The sequence below is a fragment of the Hemitrygon akajei genome, chromosome 27 (genome assembly GCF_048418815.1).
Source record: "Hemitrygon akajei chromosome 27, sHemAka1.3, whole genome shotgun sequence".
Taxonomy (NCBI): Eukaryota; Metazoa; Chordata; class Chondrichthyes; order Myliobatiformes; family Dasyatidae; genus Hemitrygon; species Hemitrygon akajei.
Window position 1 is genome coordinate 44,324,287 of NC_133150.1, and position 17,619 is coordinate 44,341,905.

Sequence of the window (17,619 nt, forward strand, 5' to 3'; positions counted from 1 at the left end):
TATTCAATAGGTTTCAATCAGATCCCACCCACTCCCCCACCACCTTCTTCTAAACTCCAGCGAGGGCAGGCCCAGAGCCATCAAATGCTCCAGTGGCCCTGACCTCACACATCATGAAGACCCTACAGAGGCTGGTCCTGGCTCACGTTTGACTCCTGGTCTGATCGGCCCTCGATCTCCTGTAGTGTGTACTCCAGCACACTGGCGTCAACAATGTTGTCATCTACCTGCTGAATAGAGCCTACTCCCATTTGGATAAGCAGGGTAGCACTGTAGGTATCATGTTTTATGATTTCTCAAGTGCCTCCAAAACCATACAGCCCTCATTGCTGGGGGAAAAGCTCTGTTCAATGCTGGTTGGCACTTCCATTGTACCCTGGAGAATAGGCAACCACAGTTTGTGCATCTTCACAGCTGTGTGTCACTCATGGCAATAGCAGCACTGGGGCCCCACAGGGGACTGTAAAGGCTCCCTTCCTGTTTACCCTGTATATCTCGGACTTAGAAACAACACTGAGTCATGTCATCTGCAGAAATTCTCTGATAACCCAACAATAATTGAGTGTATAAAGGGAGGACAGGATGATGAATACCTCCACCCACGTGGAGCACTTTGTTGAACAGTGCAAGCTGAATCATCTGCAGCTCAACATCAGTAAGACAAAGGAGATGGTGATGGACTTTAGGAAGACTAAGCCTGCACTGCTCCCTGTTACAATTGATGATGAGGACATGGATGTGGTGAGGACCTACAAGTAACTGAGGTCCACTTGGAAGACAAACTTGGGTGGAGCACCAACACAGAGGCTGTGTACAAAAAAGACCAGAGATAGCTCCTATATTTTATGTTCTTATTAAAGTAAGCTTCTTTTCCACTTACATCCATGAAATTCAGCAGTGGTTCATCTACAACCGCCAAATTGTGTTCAGGGAAGAGATTTGAGTATTTCATGGCTGGGTCCCACTTATGGGTTTGTAGGAAATGTTTCAGCTCCCCACGCTCCCTCAGGATATCACGGACAGACTGGCATCTGTACAAAGACATTCTGTAATGATAGAGAAAAACAGATTTGCAAAAATTTGGGCAGTGTCTGTTTTATAATCTGTAATCATGAACTGCGGCATTGTAACACACACAAAATGCTGGAGGAACTCAGCAGGTCAGGCAGCGCCCAGGAAGAGGAATAAAGAGTCAATGTTTCAGACTGGCATCTTTCATCAGGCGTCCTCCGGGTCGATGAGGGGTTTAAACTAAAATATGTTCTGGCTCCAGTGAAATCAAATGGTGCAAGTGTCACCTCAAAAAAATACTAATCTTGATTCATTCATGCAGTTGATTACTAGAACATTGAATCTAGAACAGTACAGACCCTTCAGCCCACAAATGTTGTGTTGACCTTTTAACCTACTCTAACCCTGCCCTCCAGTTGTATATAATCCGTGTGCCAATCTAAGAGTCTTTTAAATTTCCTTAATGTACCTGCGTCCTATAATAGATATATATACCTGACATCCCCCCCCTATACTTTCCTCCAATCAACTTAAAGTTATGCCCCCTCACATTAGCAATTTCTGCCCTGGGAAATCTCTCATGGTGACTCATTCTGAACTAAATTTACATGGTATCCCAAAACTAAATTTCTAATCTACATTTCCATAATTATCTTCAAAAGAATCGCCACTGAAAGACTGGAGGGCTTCAAGAGCTCATTTAATGACAATTGTAATAATCTATTGCCGATCTAAACATCTCTTAAAAGTCCCTAATGTATCTGCCTCTACCAGCACCCCAGGCAGCACTTTCCAGGTACTTACCAATCGCTGTATGAAAATAACGTGCCCCTCACATCTCTTTTGAAATTACCCCCTCTCACCTTAAATGCATGCCTTCTGGTATTAGATATTTCAAACACTTGGAAAAAGGTCTACGAGGACTATGCATCTCATAATATTATAAACCTCTATCAGATCTCCCCTCAGCCCCCGCCACTCCAGAGAAAACAACCCAAATCTGACAACTTCTTGTTCTAGCACACGCTCTCTAATCCAGGCAGCATCCTGGTAAACCACTTCAAAGCCTCAACATCCTTCTTATATTGAGGCAATAGAACTGTAGGCAAGCCTCCAGATGTGGTTTAACTAAAGTTTTATAAAGCTGCAGCATGTTTTCTGACTTTTGCGCCCAGTGCCTCAACTAACAAAGGTAAGCATGCTAGATGCCTCCTTAACCACATGACCTTGTGTAGCCACTTTAAGAGACATATGAACCTGGACCCCGAGATCCCTCTTGCCCCTAACATTATGTCTCTTTACATTTGATCTACCAAGATGCAACACTTAATATGGCTGTTCACTTCTGACAAAGAAGTTCCCGAACTCTCTCACAGAGTTCCAGTCTATCCCCATATATCATCTTTGCAAAGCAAATCTCCAAGGCGATTGGTACAGTCCAAAGATCATCTTGGAGAGGTCCATTGTGTACAGTTCTGGTCACCGAATTATAGGAAAGATGTCAACAAAACAGAGAGGGTACAGAGGAGATTTACTAGAATGTTACCTGGGTTTCAGCACCTAAGTTACAGGGAAAGGTTGAACAAGTTAGGTCTTTATTCTTTGGAGCGTAGAAGGTTGAGGGGGGACTTCACAGAGGTATTTAAAATTATGAGGCGGATAGATAGAGTTGACGTGAATAGGCTTTTTCCATTGAGAGTAGGGGAGATTCAAACAAGAGGACAAGAGTTAAGGGGCAGAAGTTTAAGGGTAACATGAGGGGGAACTTCTTTATTCAGAGAGTGGTAGCTGTGTGGAACGAGCTTCCAGTAGAAGTGGTAGAGGCAGTTTTGATATTGTCATTTTAAAAAAAAATTGGATAGGTATATGGACAGGAAAGGAATGGAAGGTTATGGGCTGAGTGCAGGTCGGTGGGACTAGGTGAGAGTAAGCGTTCGACACGGACTAGAAGGACCGAGATGGCCTGTTTCTGTGCTGTTTCTGGCACAGCAGCACAATAGAAGGATGCCCCTTCAGCCAGAAGGTGGTGAAACATGGATTATTGCAGATGTCTACCCAAGGTTATCCCTATACTCCTCAGTGTCTCTCCTCTCATTGGATGCTCATCTAATTGATTTACCTAAGCAGCACAGCCCAAACCAGTTAGTGATATCTCTGGCAGCCTGTAGGAACGAGATCCAATACTCTAGACCATAGCGGCAGAATTAGGCTAGTTCAGCCCATCGTTTGCTCCACCATTTGATCATGGCTGATTTATTTTCCCTCTCAACCCCATTCTCCTCATAAAGGTTACTTTACTTTTCCCTTACTAATCAACCTATCAACCTCCACTTTAAGTGTACCAAGTGTATTGTCTGTGGCAATGAATTCCACAAATTCACCACCTGCTGGCTGAAGAGGCATCCTTCTATTGTGCTGCTGTGCCCTTTGGCCCCAGACTCTCCCACTATTGGAAACATCCTCTCCACATGCCACTCTATCTAGGCCTTTCAATATTCAGTCCGTTGCAATGCTCAAGTTCAAGTTTATCATCATCCGACTGTACATATATACAACTAAACAAAACAATGTTCTTCCAGACCACAGTGAATACATAAAACATATATCTCACACAGCACATAAAACAAAATATTACCATAAATAAGTTAATAAAATATAATTCAAAGTGCATGTAGTATGCAGCACAGGTAAACAGTAAACAGCTTGCTGTCCTAGTGACGAAATGTCAGTGGTGGCAGGGTATTTATTCGTCTCACAGCCTAAGGGAAGAAGCTGTTACCCGGTCTGGCAGTCCTGATGCCTCTGTACCTCCTTCCTGATGGTAGTGGGTCACAGAGGTTGTGCTTTGACCCTTTCACCTGCAACACTCCCAGTAAAATGTCACAAATGGCGACGGGGGAAGCCCCGATGATCTTCTCAGCAGTTTTTACTATCAATGTGATCCCCCTTTCATTCTCCTCCAGTGAGTACAGGACTAGCGCCATCAAATGCTCCTCATACGTTAACCCTTTCATTGCCAAGATCACTTAGAAACTTCCTCTGGATCCTATCAAACGCCAGCACAACCTTTCTTAGATACGAGACCCAGAACTGCTCATAATACTCCAAATGTGGTTTGACCAACACTTTTCAAATCCTCAGCATTACTTCCTTGTTTTTATATTCTGGTTCTCTTGAAATGAATGCTAGCATTGCATTTACCATTGACTCGACCTGTAAGTTAACCTTTAGAGAATCCTGCATGAGGACTCCCAAGACCTCTGATTTCTGAATTCGCTCCCTTTACAAAATAGTCTATACCTTTACTCCTTCAACCAAAGTGCATGACAATACACTTCCCTACACTGTATTCCATCTGTCACTTCTTTGCCCATTCTCCTTATCTATCCAAGTCCTTCTGAGACTCAGCATTACCTAATCCCAATTTATCATTGCATCTATTGCAAATGTGGCAACAGATCCATCAATTCTGTAACCCTGCTATTGGCCCCTTCCAATCAACTTTGGCCAGCTCCTCTCTCATTCCTCTGTAGTTATCTTTACTCAAATGTAATACCAATATATCTGACTTTTCCTTATTGGAATCTATGGTAATTTTTATGTCTTGCATTGTACTGCTGCCAAAAAGCAATGGGTTTCCATGTCAGTGACAATAACCTGTTTCTGAGTAGTTAGATGTTACAACTCTAATGCGCAGGAGGCAAGGTCATCTATATGAAACATCATCTCTCAATTTCTCTCTCCACAGATGCTGCCTGACCTGCTGAGCATTTCCAGAGGAACACACGCAAAATGCTAGAGGAACTCAGCAAGTCTGGTAGCAGCTATGGAAAGGAATAGTCAACACTTCAGGCTGAGACCTTTCAACAGGACTGGAAAGGAAGTATCTCCAGTGTTTTCTGTTTTTATTATGAGCAGAAGGCAAGACTGGTGTTCAATATAGATGTTATCAAATAGGATACAACTTCCTTCACCCAAACTGAAACATCATTTTGTGAGATCTATTTTCCTGAACACACACTTACACATTTTGATTCCCCATCCTTAATTCTACAGTATGAATAGCAATTAGGGTGTTAGGGGGCAGCATCGTAACGTGGTACTTAGCCTAATGCTATTACAGCGCCAGTGACCCAGGTCCAATTCTATGACTGTCTGAAAGGAGTTTGTATGTTATCCCTGACTGTACGTGCTATCACGAGGGGCTGGCTAGACTTGGTTTGCTTTCTCTGGAGCATCGGAGGCTGAGGGGAGATCTTTTAGAGGTTTACAAGATTATGAGAGGCATAGATTGAGGGTATGTTTCCCAGGGTTGAAATCTCTAATACCGGGGGCATACATTGAAGGTGAGAGGGGATGGGTTCAAAGGGGAATGTGAGGGGCAAGTTTTTTTTACTCAGTGAGTCATGAGTGCCTGGAATGCGCTGCCTGGTATAGTGGCAAATACATTAAAGGTTTTTAAGAGAGGTTTGGATAGGCACATGGATGTAAGGAAGATTCAGGGATATGGACATGGTGTAGGTAGGAGGGATTAGTGTTTGAGTGTTTTTGACTTGCTTTTTGACATTGTGGGCCAAATGGCCTGTTCCTGGGCTGTACTCTTCTGTGTCCTATGCGTGGTTTTCTCCCACAAAGATGAAAGGGGTAGTAGGTTAACTGATCACATGGGTGGCAGGAGATCATTGAGGCAGAAGTGCCTGTTACCATGCTGTGTCTCTAAATAACTAAGCATAAATTAAACTAGCCGTTTTGTCTATGGCTAATACATGAACGCCCATGAAACCAGCTATCAAGCAGAGGTACATAGTACCTCTTCCTCCGTTGAAAACAAATGTCTCTAAAAACTAATACACACTCTGGTAAAAACGGAAAATGGTGGGAAGTTATGTAACTTTTTAGGGACTTACTTGTAAAAACCCTCAGAGAGGTGGATGCAAATGAAAGCAAAGATTAACCACTTCATTTCTGCGTCTTGTTGTGGCCCTCCGCAACGCTTCAGTCAGCAAAGGTCCGCACAGTTCCTCGGAATGTGCCGGAGATTGGAGCAATTTGAGCATTTTTATATTTGTGATTAAACAGGCGGTGAAGGTCAATTTATCACTAAATATAAATTTAATTCTATTGTTCTTTTCAATACAAACAAAATAATCTTAATATACCTCTTTAACCTTAATTAAAACTTCATGGTCATTTGAAAACAAACTAATTTCTGATAACTGTATCGCCGCACTAAAAATGTGCTTTAATAGTTCTGTTATTTAGAGATACAGCACATTAACAGGCCCTCCTGACCCAAGAAGCCCGTGCCACCCTATTACTCATTCTATATCAGAGTTGAAATTATTCCTTAGAGCAAATAATTGCGTCAATATAATCACATCAATGTACCTCAGTAGCACCCTTCACAATCACGAGACATTCCAGAGCACGTTAGTGATAAGAGCATTTACATTAGGACATTCTCTGAAGTCACAACGGGGCAAAAGCAAATTCCCACATAATACAATAAGTGACCTGGCGATGTATTTGATCTTTGTTGAGGAGTAAAGTGTAGCCAGAACCACAAGGAGAACTTCTAAAATACTGTTGCACCAAGGACCAGAGGTGGCATCTCCTGGGGGGATTGGGGGTCTGTCGGTGTGAGTAAGTGGGTGGAAGAAAGAGGGCTTGCTTTGCTGTTACTGTTTGTTTTGTTACGCCAAGCATGGTGGGCATGCTAAGTTGGCACAGGGATGTGTGGCAACACTTGCCAGCCGCCCCCAGCACATCCTTAGGTTGTGTTGGTTTATATTACAAATGAGGCATTTCTCTGTATGGTGCAATGTGCATTGCTACATAAATAATTAAAATAACCTTCAGTCATTTTTCAGTGCCAGTCATTGATATTAATTCTAAATACGGTTGAGGTCCTAACAACAATCCCTGTGGAACACCACTTGCCAATCAGAGAAAGACCCATTTACACCCATTTCATTACCTGCTAATCAGCCATTCTTCTACCCAAAATATTGTCTTCTTTATTATAAATCTTCAGCTGGCCTAATAACCTTTGACGTAGCATCTTTATCAAATGCTTTCCTGAAATCCAAGTACATCCATCCTACAAGGTAATTATTTAAAGAATTCCAAAAGACAATTGCTCAAATATAATTTCACAAAACCATCTGCCCAAATACACTGATGTGAGTGCAATTCACAGCAAGTACCCATGTTTATTTAAATCCCATGACCAGTTAAATGGCAAGTGTTTTAATTGAATTCTTTTGCACATTGTTTGTCGTGGATTGTTTGTCTGTCTTTATGTATAGTTTTTTTTCCATAAATCTATTGTATTTATTTTCCTATAAATGCCCACAAGAAAATTAATTTCAAGGTGGTGTATAGTAACATTGGAGTGGCACGGTAGCGTAGTGGTTAGCACAGCACTTTACATTGCAGACCACCCAAGTTCAAATCATGCCGCTGCCTGTGAAGAGTTTGCATGTTCTCCCTTTAGTTTCCTGTGGGTGATCTGGTTTCCTTCCATAGTCCAAAGACACAGCAGTTGGTAGGTTAACTGGTCCTGTGACGAGGCCAGGACTAAACTGGGGGATTTCTGGATGGTGAGGCTCAAAGGGCTGGAAGGGCCTATCTCCAATGCTACTCAATCAATAAATAAATGTACTGCATGAATTCTGATAATAAATTTGAACTTGACTTCTTTTAAAAGAAAATACTGAAACAATTTGATTAAGTCCATTTCTTTATTCTATATGCCATGTTTGAAGGCCAATAAAGTATGATACAGCATTGCTCTTACACATTTACTTGTTATATTTCATACATTTCCATACAGCATATAAACAAAGTATGAAATGGTGCTAACAGTATAATACAATGCAATTATAAACATAACCTGATTTCCATAAAACAGAAACATCCAACTTAATTGCTCATCCCTCAGGAGGATTTTTTTTAGTGTAGTCACTTCATTAAAGTCATAAATACTCAGGATCAGACTACAATTACTTTTACTGAAATTACAATATAATTATTCTGCATAAGCGTACCTACAGTTTGCCCAAAGAAAACTAAACTACATTTAACCCTTCCTCATCCACAAGGGTACAAACAGCACTTTTTGCAGTTAATAAGGTTTTTGAGCTGAATTTAAACTAGAGACTTTTGTTAAACAGAGTGAATAATATTTTAAAGATAAAGTAATGACTTAGGTATGAGTAGTTTTAACAATGGTTGTGGTGCAGAACATATCAGGGCTTTGGATGAAAGATGTGCAAAATCTACCAAGGAACATCAAAACAACAAAACTGAATTGTGGCTGTAAGTTAAACTGCTGAGTTTTATCATCTACCATCTGAATGAACAAAGTGGGTTTGAACTTGTCATGGATTGGAAAGGGTTAAAAACAGCACAGTTCATCAACTCATGGACATCAGGGTTTAGATGATAGGATAATCACAGAATTTACACAGTTCCCAACCATATAAAAAGCATTTTGTAGATGAATTGGAAATTAAGTCTGTGGATTTAATGCAAGTCAGTTTTAAATGACACCAAACTGCACAACAAGTCAGTCATTAGCCACAGGGGACTACCCTATTCAGTGGGATGACAAGGTAATATTTTTTTGATTATTGCTTGCAAATATGCCCAATGTGAGAACCATAGGTCTGAGATGACATTTGGAAATGCAAATGTTTCAAACCTCTTTCCCCTGGGTTGGAGAATGAAGAAATAAAGGAAGCAGGCTTAAGATGGGATAGGAAAATTTCCCTGGGAAGGAGGGGAGGGGGTAACTTTTTTTTAAAAACACACAAAAAATGTGTAATAAGCTGCCAGAGGTAGTGGATGAGACAGGTACCAGACAACTTTTAAAAGACTGTTTGACAGGTATGTAGATTGGGAAGGTTTAGACAGCTAAAGACGAAATAAAGGCAAATGGAACTACCTTAGATGGGCATCTCAGTCAACAAAGACTAGCTGGGTTGAAGGGCCAACTTCCAGGCTGTACGACTATGACTCTGTGGCCCTAAGCTGATGCTAAGAGACATTTGGTCGAATTCCAAATGCCTGAACTAATCACCCAGACGTACAGTATTTTGAAATCCTAGCATTTTAAACCAGTTAACATATGAGGAGCTCTGAGCCTGTATCACTGAAGCTTAGAAGAATGGAAGTGGGGGGGTGGGGACTCATTGAAACCCATCAAATATTAAAAGGCATAGTCATAGTGAACATGGAGAGGATGTTTCCCATAGTGGGGGAGTCGAGGACCAGAGGGCACAGTCTCAGAATACAAGGATGTCCCTTTAGAACAGAGATGAGGAAGAATTTCATTAGCCATAAGGTGATTAATCTGTGGAATTCATTGCCACATGTGGCTGTGGAGGCCAAGTCACTGGGTATATTTAAAGCAAAGGTTGATAAGTACTAAATTAGTAAGGGCATCAAAAGTTACAAGAAGGTAGGAAAAAGAGGTTGAGAGGGATAATAATTCAGCCATGATGGATTGGCGGAGCAGACTCAATGGACCGAATAACTCCTTTGTCTTATGGTTTTCATGCTATTTAGCCCTATGAAATCTATAATCATGACAATGATTTTAAACAAAGGACTAAAACTTACTCACTTGAAAATAGTGTTCAGATTTTAAATCTAATTATATTCATGTAAATGGTTGATTTGACAAAAAAAAATCGGTTGTAGAATTTAACATTATTTTATCCATAATTTTATTGTGATACATGTACCTGCACTACCAGTGACAATGTAAATTTTAAATGGCAGCTTTAATGGAAAGTTGGAAATTTTACTCCCTTAAACCCAGAAAAGAAACCATGATCATACTTTAGCATTGCAGAACATCAGTTTTCTGCTTATGAAGCAATGAAGTACAAAAACAATCAATTATTTTTAAAATACTCATTTTTAAATAGAAATTAATTGAGCTAAAAAATGTTTCTGCATTTCTTCAGATTCACTGAGTCCCATCGACATTCAAGAAATTCTGTGATTACCTTCATCCGTGCCTTGCTAAAGCTCACAGAAGCTGATATATACAGCTGCATCCAAGGGCATCTACAGAACTACGTGCAGTACACAAGAAACTTCTACTAAACTGGCAGCAGATCAGCGCGTGCAGAGGAATGAAGTACCTTAAGACAGTGATGCACATGGTCTGGAACCTGCTCAGAGAATTCGTTCATGAAACTTTACACAATACTGAAGAGATCGCTCCTGCTGAAATTTTAAAGTAACCACACAACAAAGCCTGCGCAAAAGCGCTTTTGACTAGAGGCATAAAATGTCACTAGCGGGTCAACAGAGGCATTTCAAATCATTCACAGTCCCTACAACCTACACCTGGTTTAAACACTCTTCATTGAATTCCCAGTATTTTTGAAGAACATGGTGTTCACTGCATATTGGTCATCAGTGCTGAAGAATGAAACCAATTTCCACTTTTACACACTACATATTTTGAGGCCAAGAATACAAATTTGTGAATGTTATGGCCAGTACAGCAAGTGTAGCCATTTGTGACAGCATTTAAGACTCTTGCTTCTGTCTAAACATCTGGCTAGCATAGTGATAAGGCACTTGCTTGTCATCTTTACAGATTATAGACAGAGTCAGACAAAGCCTTGTATTTCAAAAGTAATTGCAATAAACCAAATATTGGCAATGGTAGTGTCTTTTAATCTTCCCCACCACACCAAAACCACTCTCCACGGAAAGGTACTGCTACCAGTCTATTCATATGGCAACTTAGGCACTTGTGCTCTAGTGGAATTTTAGCATTAATTTGTAAACATAACTTCAGCTGTCTCAGAGGTTTTCCATATTTCTTACCAAAAAAAGGATTAAAATGTCTTTGTAAAGGAATTCCTATAAAGAACTTTTCAATTTAAAATTTTGTCTTGTGCATAATGCGTTAACCAGATCCTCGTTTTTTTTTGGGAAAACATAGTGGCCTTTGCTTTAAGGCTGACATTACACTTAAGGGTCTGGCCAAAGTCAACAAGATATTCAAGGACACTTGGCTTTGATCAACAGATTTAAGGTGACCTTGAAGGTTGGACACCTGGCTTTGACCCAGAGATTTAAGGTGACCTTGAAGGTTGTTCAGCAGCTTCAGAGACAGCTGCCCTTGCTTTTGGGGTTGCTGTGAAGGAACTGGAGCTGGACAAGAGACAGGGTTCAAGTCACAGTTTCAAACTATTTTAATTTATATTTCTATCAGTGGGTCAGAAGTTCTGGCTGTAATGGAGCTCAAAGCATAGAGTCTTGTCCTAATTGGATTTGAATCTGAGGCTTTAAGGCATTGGTCAGACTGCTCTTTGAGTTATTGTGAGCCCCTTATCAAAAAGGATGTGCTGGCATTGGAGAGGGTCCCAGGAATTAAACAGTTAAGGTCTGAGGGGTGTTTGGTGGCTCTGGGCCTGTAACTGCTAGAGTTTAAAAGAATGAAAGGGCAATCTCATTGAAACCTTTCAAATATTGAAAGGCCTAGATAGAGTGGACATAGAAAGGATGTTTCCTATAGTGGGGGAGTCTAGGATCAGGGGGCAAAGTTCCAAAATACAAGGATATCCCTTTAGAACAAAGATAAGGAGGAATTTCTTTACCAGAGGGTGGTGAATTCATTGCCAAAGATGGCTGTGGAGGTCAAGTTATTGGGTATGTTTAAAGTAGGGGTTGATAGGTTCTTGATTAGTAAGGGTGCTAAAGGTTATGGGGATAATAAATCAGCCATAATGGAATGGTGAAGCAGACTCAATGGGCCAGTGGGCCAACTGGCCCAATTGTGCTCCTGTGTCATATGGTCTCATTGAAGAGGATAAGGTCTCATTCACTTAAAGCACAGAAATTCATGAAATTCTGACCAATCTTAATCCAGAGGGAGCTCAGCCCAAAGTCTAAATCAATCTAATTTGGCACTAATTAACCTCATTTAAGACTGACCAAACAAGGCTGCTACTGAATCTAATCAATACAGCTCAGCCACATTGAGGGCTTGACAGCAAATATCAAGTCTTCACATTAGATCGAATAATATCTGACCCATAAGTGCAAAAGAGGGCAAAGTGGAAAAGAAGTTACATTGTTTAGCTCTGCTGAACCACACACTGATGACTACAAACATTATATACTGTATATTTAGTAGTTAATACTGTGTAGCCATTCAGCTGGCAAACTGAATGTTAAAAGTTGTGCACAAGACTGCTGCAATTGAAAAAGCAGACAAAATCCCTCGCAGCAGAGGTGTATGGTGTAGATGATCCTAGCATGAGGACTCAGTGAACAAAGGCCACGTGTACTGGCTCAGTGGAAGAGAAGCTGAAAGCTACCAACTACACTTACCGTCAGAAACAGTAAGTTGGAAGCTCGCAACTTTCAAAATACACTGAATACATTTTCAAAGCTGCAATATATTCATCATTTGGTTCCAATCTCTGTGTTTATTAGTTTCAACACTGATAAAGTAATTGGGTTAAAAATGCAAAAACAAAGAACATTAATGAACTATCATCAATTAGTAAGCAAAAATTTCAAATTTTAAGGAACTGAATTGTTAAAGTGTTATACATTGGCTCCACCTGGTGGAATAGTATGCTCAACACTGTCTACTCCTTATGCTCCTACTTTGCTTGCTTCCATCATTTATCAAGTTGTTTCTCAGGAACGACATGAAAAATATTTTGTTCCTCCAACTCCACTCGTCATCAGGCAGACTAATCCAAATACTTCTTACTTTCTACCTCATATTAGGGAAGAGGGAAATGGCATCATTAAGGAGCCCCACTACTCAGGACATGCCCTCTTCTCACTACTACAATTAAAAAGGAGGTACAGGAGCTTGAAGACACTCAATACTTTAGGAACAGCTTCTTCCCCTCTGTCATCAGATTTCTGAAAGGATAATGAACCCATGAACACTACCTCCTTTAAAGGAAATAATGGGCCACATTGCTGTAACATAAGGTAATGGAGTATAATATAGAATCTTACTGCATTCCTCTATTTTTGCTCTTTCTATACTACCTATTTTTATATTTTTTTGTAATTTATAGTGATATTTTAGGCATTGCAATGTACTGCTGCAGCAAAATGAATTTTACAGCATATGTCAGAGATAATAAACCTGATTTTGATTTGGATTCTGATTATCAGATATCTGCCAGCCTTTCGTCACAACTTCCACAGGAGAATAATTCCAGCCCAGCAAGAATCTCTGGGAAACAGTAAAATCCAAGGATACAAATAGCTGTTATCTTTCCCTGTCTATATCAATGATTCCTGCAACAGGCAGCTACAGAGTTTGAAGGTCTGAATCAAAGCGATGTCTATTCTGTATATATCAGATGCTCACTGCATGACCTCGGCAATCTATGGGAGATCTAACCACCTCTGCAAAGGCCAAATCTGATTTTCTTTACTTTAATTCCATTAATTTCCTTGCTGTACAATTCAGTTTAATCGCAAAAACTGGGAAGCTGTGAGCATAATACACTGATTCTCATCTAACTTTGTAAATCCTGCGAAGTCAAATGGTTGTTGTCTTAGTAAACATTCACACTACCAAGCAAAGTTAAAAGGAAAACAGAGGAATGCAGAAAGGTTCTATATTAATCTCTGTAACCTCCTTGTGTTACAGCAAGGTGGCATATTACGTCCTCTAAAAGAGCTGATTTTATAGCTAATATGACATGGAATCTTTTTAGGGAGATAGGAAAGAAGTATGGGGGGGGGGGGATGTCAGATGCAAGGTTTATTTTTAAACAGAGAGCGTGGGGGTGGTGGAACGCCCTACCAGGGTAGTGGCAGAGGCAGATACATTAGGAACATTTAAGAAAAAACTCTTACATAAGCACAAGAACAACGGAGTTGTTATGTGAAAGGGAAGGGTTAGATTGATCTTAAAGGTCACTACATCATGGGTCAAAGGGCCTGTATTGTGCTGTACTGTTCTACAGTATGTTCTAAATACCAAGCCACAATCAACAAGCAAAGATGTCAATTGTACACAGATAGCAATTAATATTTTATACATTCTGCCTATTAAATGGACCCATTTCTGGCTATAACAGCACCAAACCTAATGCAAACTAAAGTGCAGATCATCTCTCACTGTAATAATCATAATTTAGTTATTAGTAGGCTTCTAAAGGAATGTAAGCAAAGCCCGTGTATCCAAGTAATAAGTGGAATTAGATCTAGGAATGTCACGTGAATTAATGACACTTTGCATTACACAGTAGTTAACATCACAGGGATTTCAAAACAAGATTATGAATTTTAAAACAAGCTTCAAATATATTAATTGGATAAAAAGATGCAAGAGTTTAACAAATTCAGACATTAAAGCACGAAACTGAAACTTCAAACAGTTTTAAACATCTTAATTACATTTTTTTATATCATCTTGGACAGGTACTCAGAAAGGAAAGAAGAGAGATACGAGTTTAAAATGATCAAATGAGATTAGTGCAGACAGGCATCATGGCTGGCATGGTGACGTGAGCCAAAAGGGCTAATGTTTGTGTTGTATATTTCTATGATCTTTATGAGATGATAGTATAGTGGTGCCTTTCCTATGCTCAGTTTTGTTTTGGTCTGAGCAGTTCACAGCCATCAACTCAATCTCTACAAAATACATAAATATACTGCAGCTTTAAAAGGCATATTGGGAAAGCTGAACAAGCTCAGAATGTCAGGCAATGTGTTCAACTGCCGGTAGATATTCCCACAGACTCAGGAAAAAGGCTTATGGCCAAATGCTTGTTCAATGGTCACATTTAACGGTAAAAGTATAAGGTGATAAAACTGAACTCTGGTCCTTTTTGCTTAACTACAGCTAAAATACAACGCATCAAATTAGCAATTAAAGTACCTACAATCTGAAGGAGCAAAGAAGTCTCAGTGTAAACAAGGCACCAGACGGACTGGATTTTGTTAAACACTATTTCATGCACGGAGAGGGTTGGCACTTTGTTTGGCACATTTTGTAACCCTGAAAATGTCAAGAAGCCAAGAACAGAAAAAGAGGCAAATTAAGGATGTTCAATATAAATTGCAGAAGGCCACCTTGATGAAAGCATATTCTTTCGATGCAATGTACAATATACAATCACTCCACAGTTCCCTATGAGTTATCAAAAGAATAGATATTATTGGACCTTTTCCCTTTTTCTAAACAGATGTATTGTTAACTTAAAGAACTGAAATTTTCTTGGATGCATCTACACAACTTTCAAAAAGGAAATTACTATGAAGTTATTATTGCCCACGTCACTATATCCACTGGCCTGTACCACCTTCTTTAATGTTCCCATTTGAACCTAATTTACCTCGCCATTCTTTTCAGCCATTTTGTTTTCATTTCTTTTCTTTCAATCACCTTTCCATCTCTGCAAAGGCAGTGAACCGTTCTTGAAATGGAGGAGTCCAGGGAAACAGCTTCATCCCCTCCACCTCGGGAAACTCTAATATTGTGGAGAATGGCCACTGTTCTCACATGTAGATGTCCAAGGCGAAGACTGTTCCTCACACAGAATACAAACCCACACCCTTCAATGTGAACCGCGTTGTTGTACTTGGATAAGAAATTCCAGTCCGCATCTTGAACAAACGCAACTCTCCCAAATAAATCACTACCATTACTTAACCAGAGTAACACACACAAAATGCTAGAGGAACTCAGAAGGTCAGGCAGCATCTATGAAAAGGAATAAAGAGTCACCATTTTAGGTTGAGATTTTCATCAGGCCAAAACTTCAACTCTGTTTTCCTTTCCATAGATGCTGCCTGACCTGCTGAGATCCTCCAGCATTTTGTGTGTTACTCTGGATTTCTATCTTCTGCAGAGTCTCTTGTCCTTATGCAGGGTTTTGACTTGAGACAGCTGTTCCTTCCCCTTCCTCCCACCTCAACAGATGCTGACCGACAAATTGAGCTCCTCCAGCGGATTGCTTATTGTTCCATTGCATTCTACTGTTGACTTTCCCCACCAGGAATGGAAATAGCTACTTCAGAGATACCTCATTTAATTTGTACCTGTGCTAATTTTATTAATACAGCTATAAAGGATCAAAGTCAAACACTAACATTCCTGTTGGCAATGATAATTGAAAGCATTTCATTGAGCAGATTACCTTTGAAATTTGTACCAAACATCCTTAACCTCATTGACAGTGGTGACTGAGATTCTCGTATAATTGCCACAGAATGCGTGGCAAGATTATGCTGATGAATGCATAGTAATGACCATCTTCAAAACACCATCAACAGACTTCCTGAAACCCGGATCAAAGACGGTACGTCTCCAAGAGTCTGTACATGGTCAATTTCAAATAGTTTTAAATAGGATGCACATCAACGAATGAAATGACTTCATAAAGCGTTGAAATTTACTAAAAGCACATGGCCCTATTCTTAAAGTAGCAGCCCATCAAAATGTCTTTTTCTTTACCAAGAGTCTTAAACTCAGAGGATCACTGCAGGAATGTAGTAATAATTTAAAGCCATTCTAAAATATTTGTGTGTTTCTGACCTTTGGACAGAGACTGTCCCTTTTTAAAAAAAAGGCAAAGTTTTCTTTAAAGAAAATGCAGACGATAATGTACCATATTTGACACTTCAGAAGTAGAACATTTTCAATGAATTCATTTTTAATGGCAACTATGGCTAGCAGTGGGTCCCAACAAATGAAGAGCTGTAACAAAACACAGAAGAAAGATTAAAAGTGTGCATGAAAATAGGCATATGACCCACTCCATTGAAGCATTAAATACATAACCCAAAGTAAAATCTCTTTCATCATTATTCTTTTTCTGTAAGCTTACACCACTGCAGTGGTGCAAAATCAAAATTGGGCGGCACAGTAGCGTAGTGGTTAGCACAACGCTTTACAGTACAGGCGCCCCAGGTTTAATACCCGCCGCCAGCTGTAAGGAGTTTGTACATTCTCCCCGTGACTGCATAGGTTTCCTCCAGGTGCCCTGGTTTCCTCCTACAATCCAAAGAAATACTGGTTGGTAGGTTAAACATAGAGGCTGGTAGGTTAATTGGTCATTATAAATTGCCCGGTGATTACGCTAGGGATAAATCAGGGATTGCTGAGTGGCATGACTTGAAGGGCTGGAAGGGTCTATTCTGCACTGCATCTCAATAAAATAAATAAAATAAAATCAATTCCAAAGGTGAAAGAATATCACTTAAAGAACTCTGAACATTTAAACATTTTCAAAAGAAAAGCATAGGACAGAATGAGGTGTAGAACATGAACGGCTAGAGCTGACTCATCTAATCGAGTTCTGAAAGAGTTAACTAGCCAGCATTCTGATTAGAGTCAAAGAGTGATGCACATGGAAGTAGACCATTCAGCCCACTGAATTCATACCGACCATCAACCACCCATTCACACCACACCTACAATCATCGATTTCTCCCCTCACACTCTGAACAACAATTCATCGATTCTACCACTCACCAACACAGCAGAGGAAATATACAATGGCCAGATAACCTACCAACTAACAAGTCTTGGGTTTGTGGGAGGAATCCAGAGCACCTTGAAGAAACCCAAATAAGAGAAAATCTGCAGAT

The 17,619-nt window shown here is 40.0% G+C and overlaps 2 protein-coding genes across 7 annotated transcripts in view; both read right to left on the reverse strand.

The window, feature by feature from the left end:
* Window positions 1-6,055, reverse strand: part of LOC140717066 (uncharacterized) — an 83,377-nt gene extending 77,322 nt beyond the window's left edge. The window contains exons 1-2 of the mRNA XM_073030248.1: window positions 5,919-6,055; window positions 881-1,046 (exon numbers count right to left, since the gene is read on the reverse strand). Of these exons, the coding sequence (XP_072886349.1) occupies window positions 881-1,046; window positions 5,919-5,974 (222 nt within the window). The 5' untranslated portion in view covers window positions 5,975-6,055. The remainder of the gene's footprint in view (window positions 1-880; window positions 1,047-5,918) is intronic.
* A 1,680-nt stretch (window positions 6,056-7,735) lies between these two features.
* LOC140717332 (fibroblast growth factor receptor substrate 2-like) overlaps window positions 7,736-17,619 on the reverse strand; it is a 99,500-nt gene continuing 89,616 nt past the window's right edge. For all 6 annotated transcript variants that reach the window (XM_073030809.1, XM_073030813.1, XM_073030807.1 and 3 more), the window contains one exon: window positions 7,736-16,726. In XM_073030809.1, the coding sequence (XP_072886910.1) occupies window positions 16,699-16,726 (28 nt within the window). In that variant the 3' untranslated portion in view covers window positions 7,736-16,698. The remainder of the gene's footprint in view (window positions 16,727-17,619) is intronic.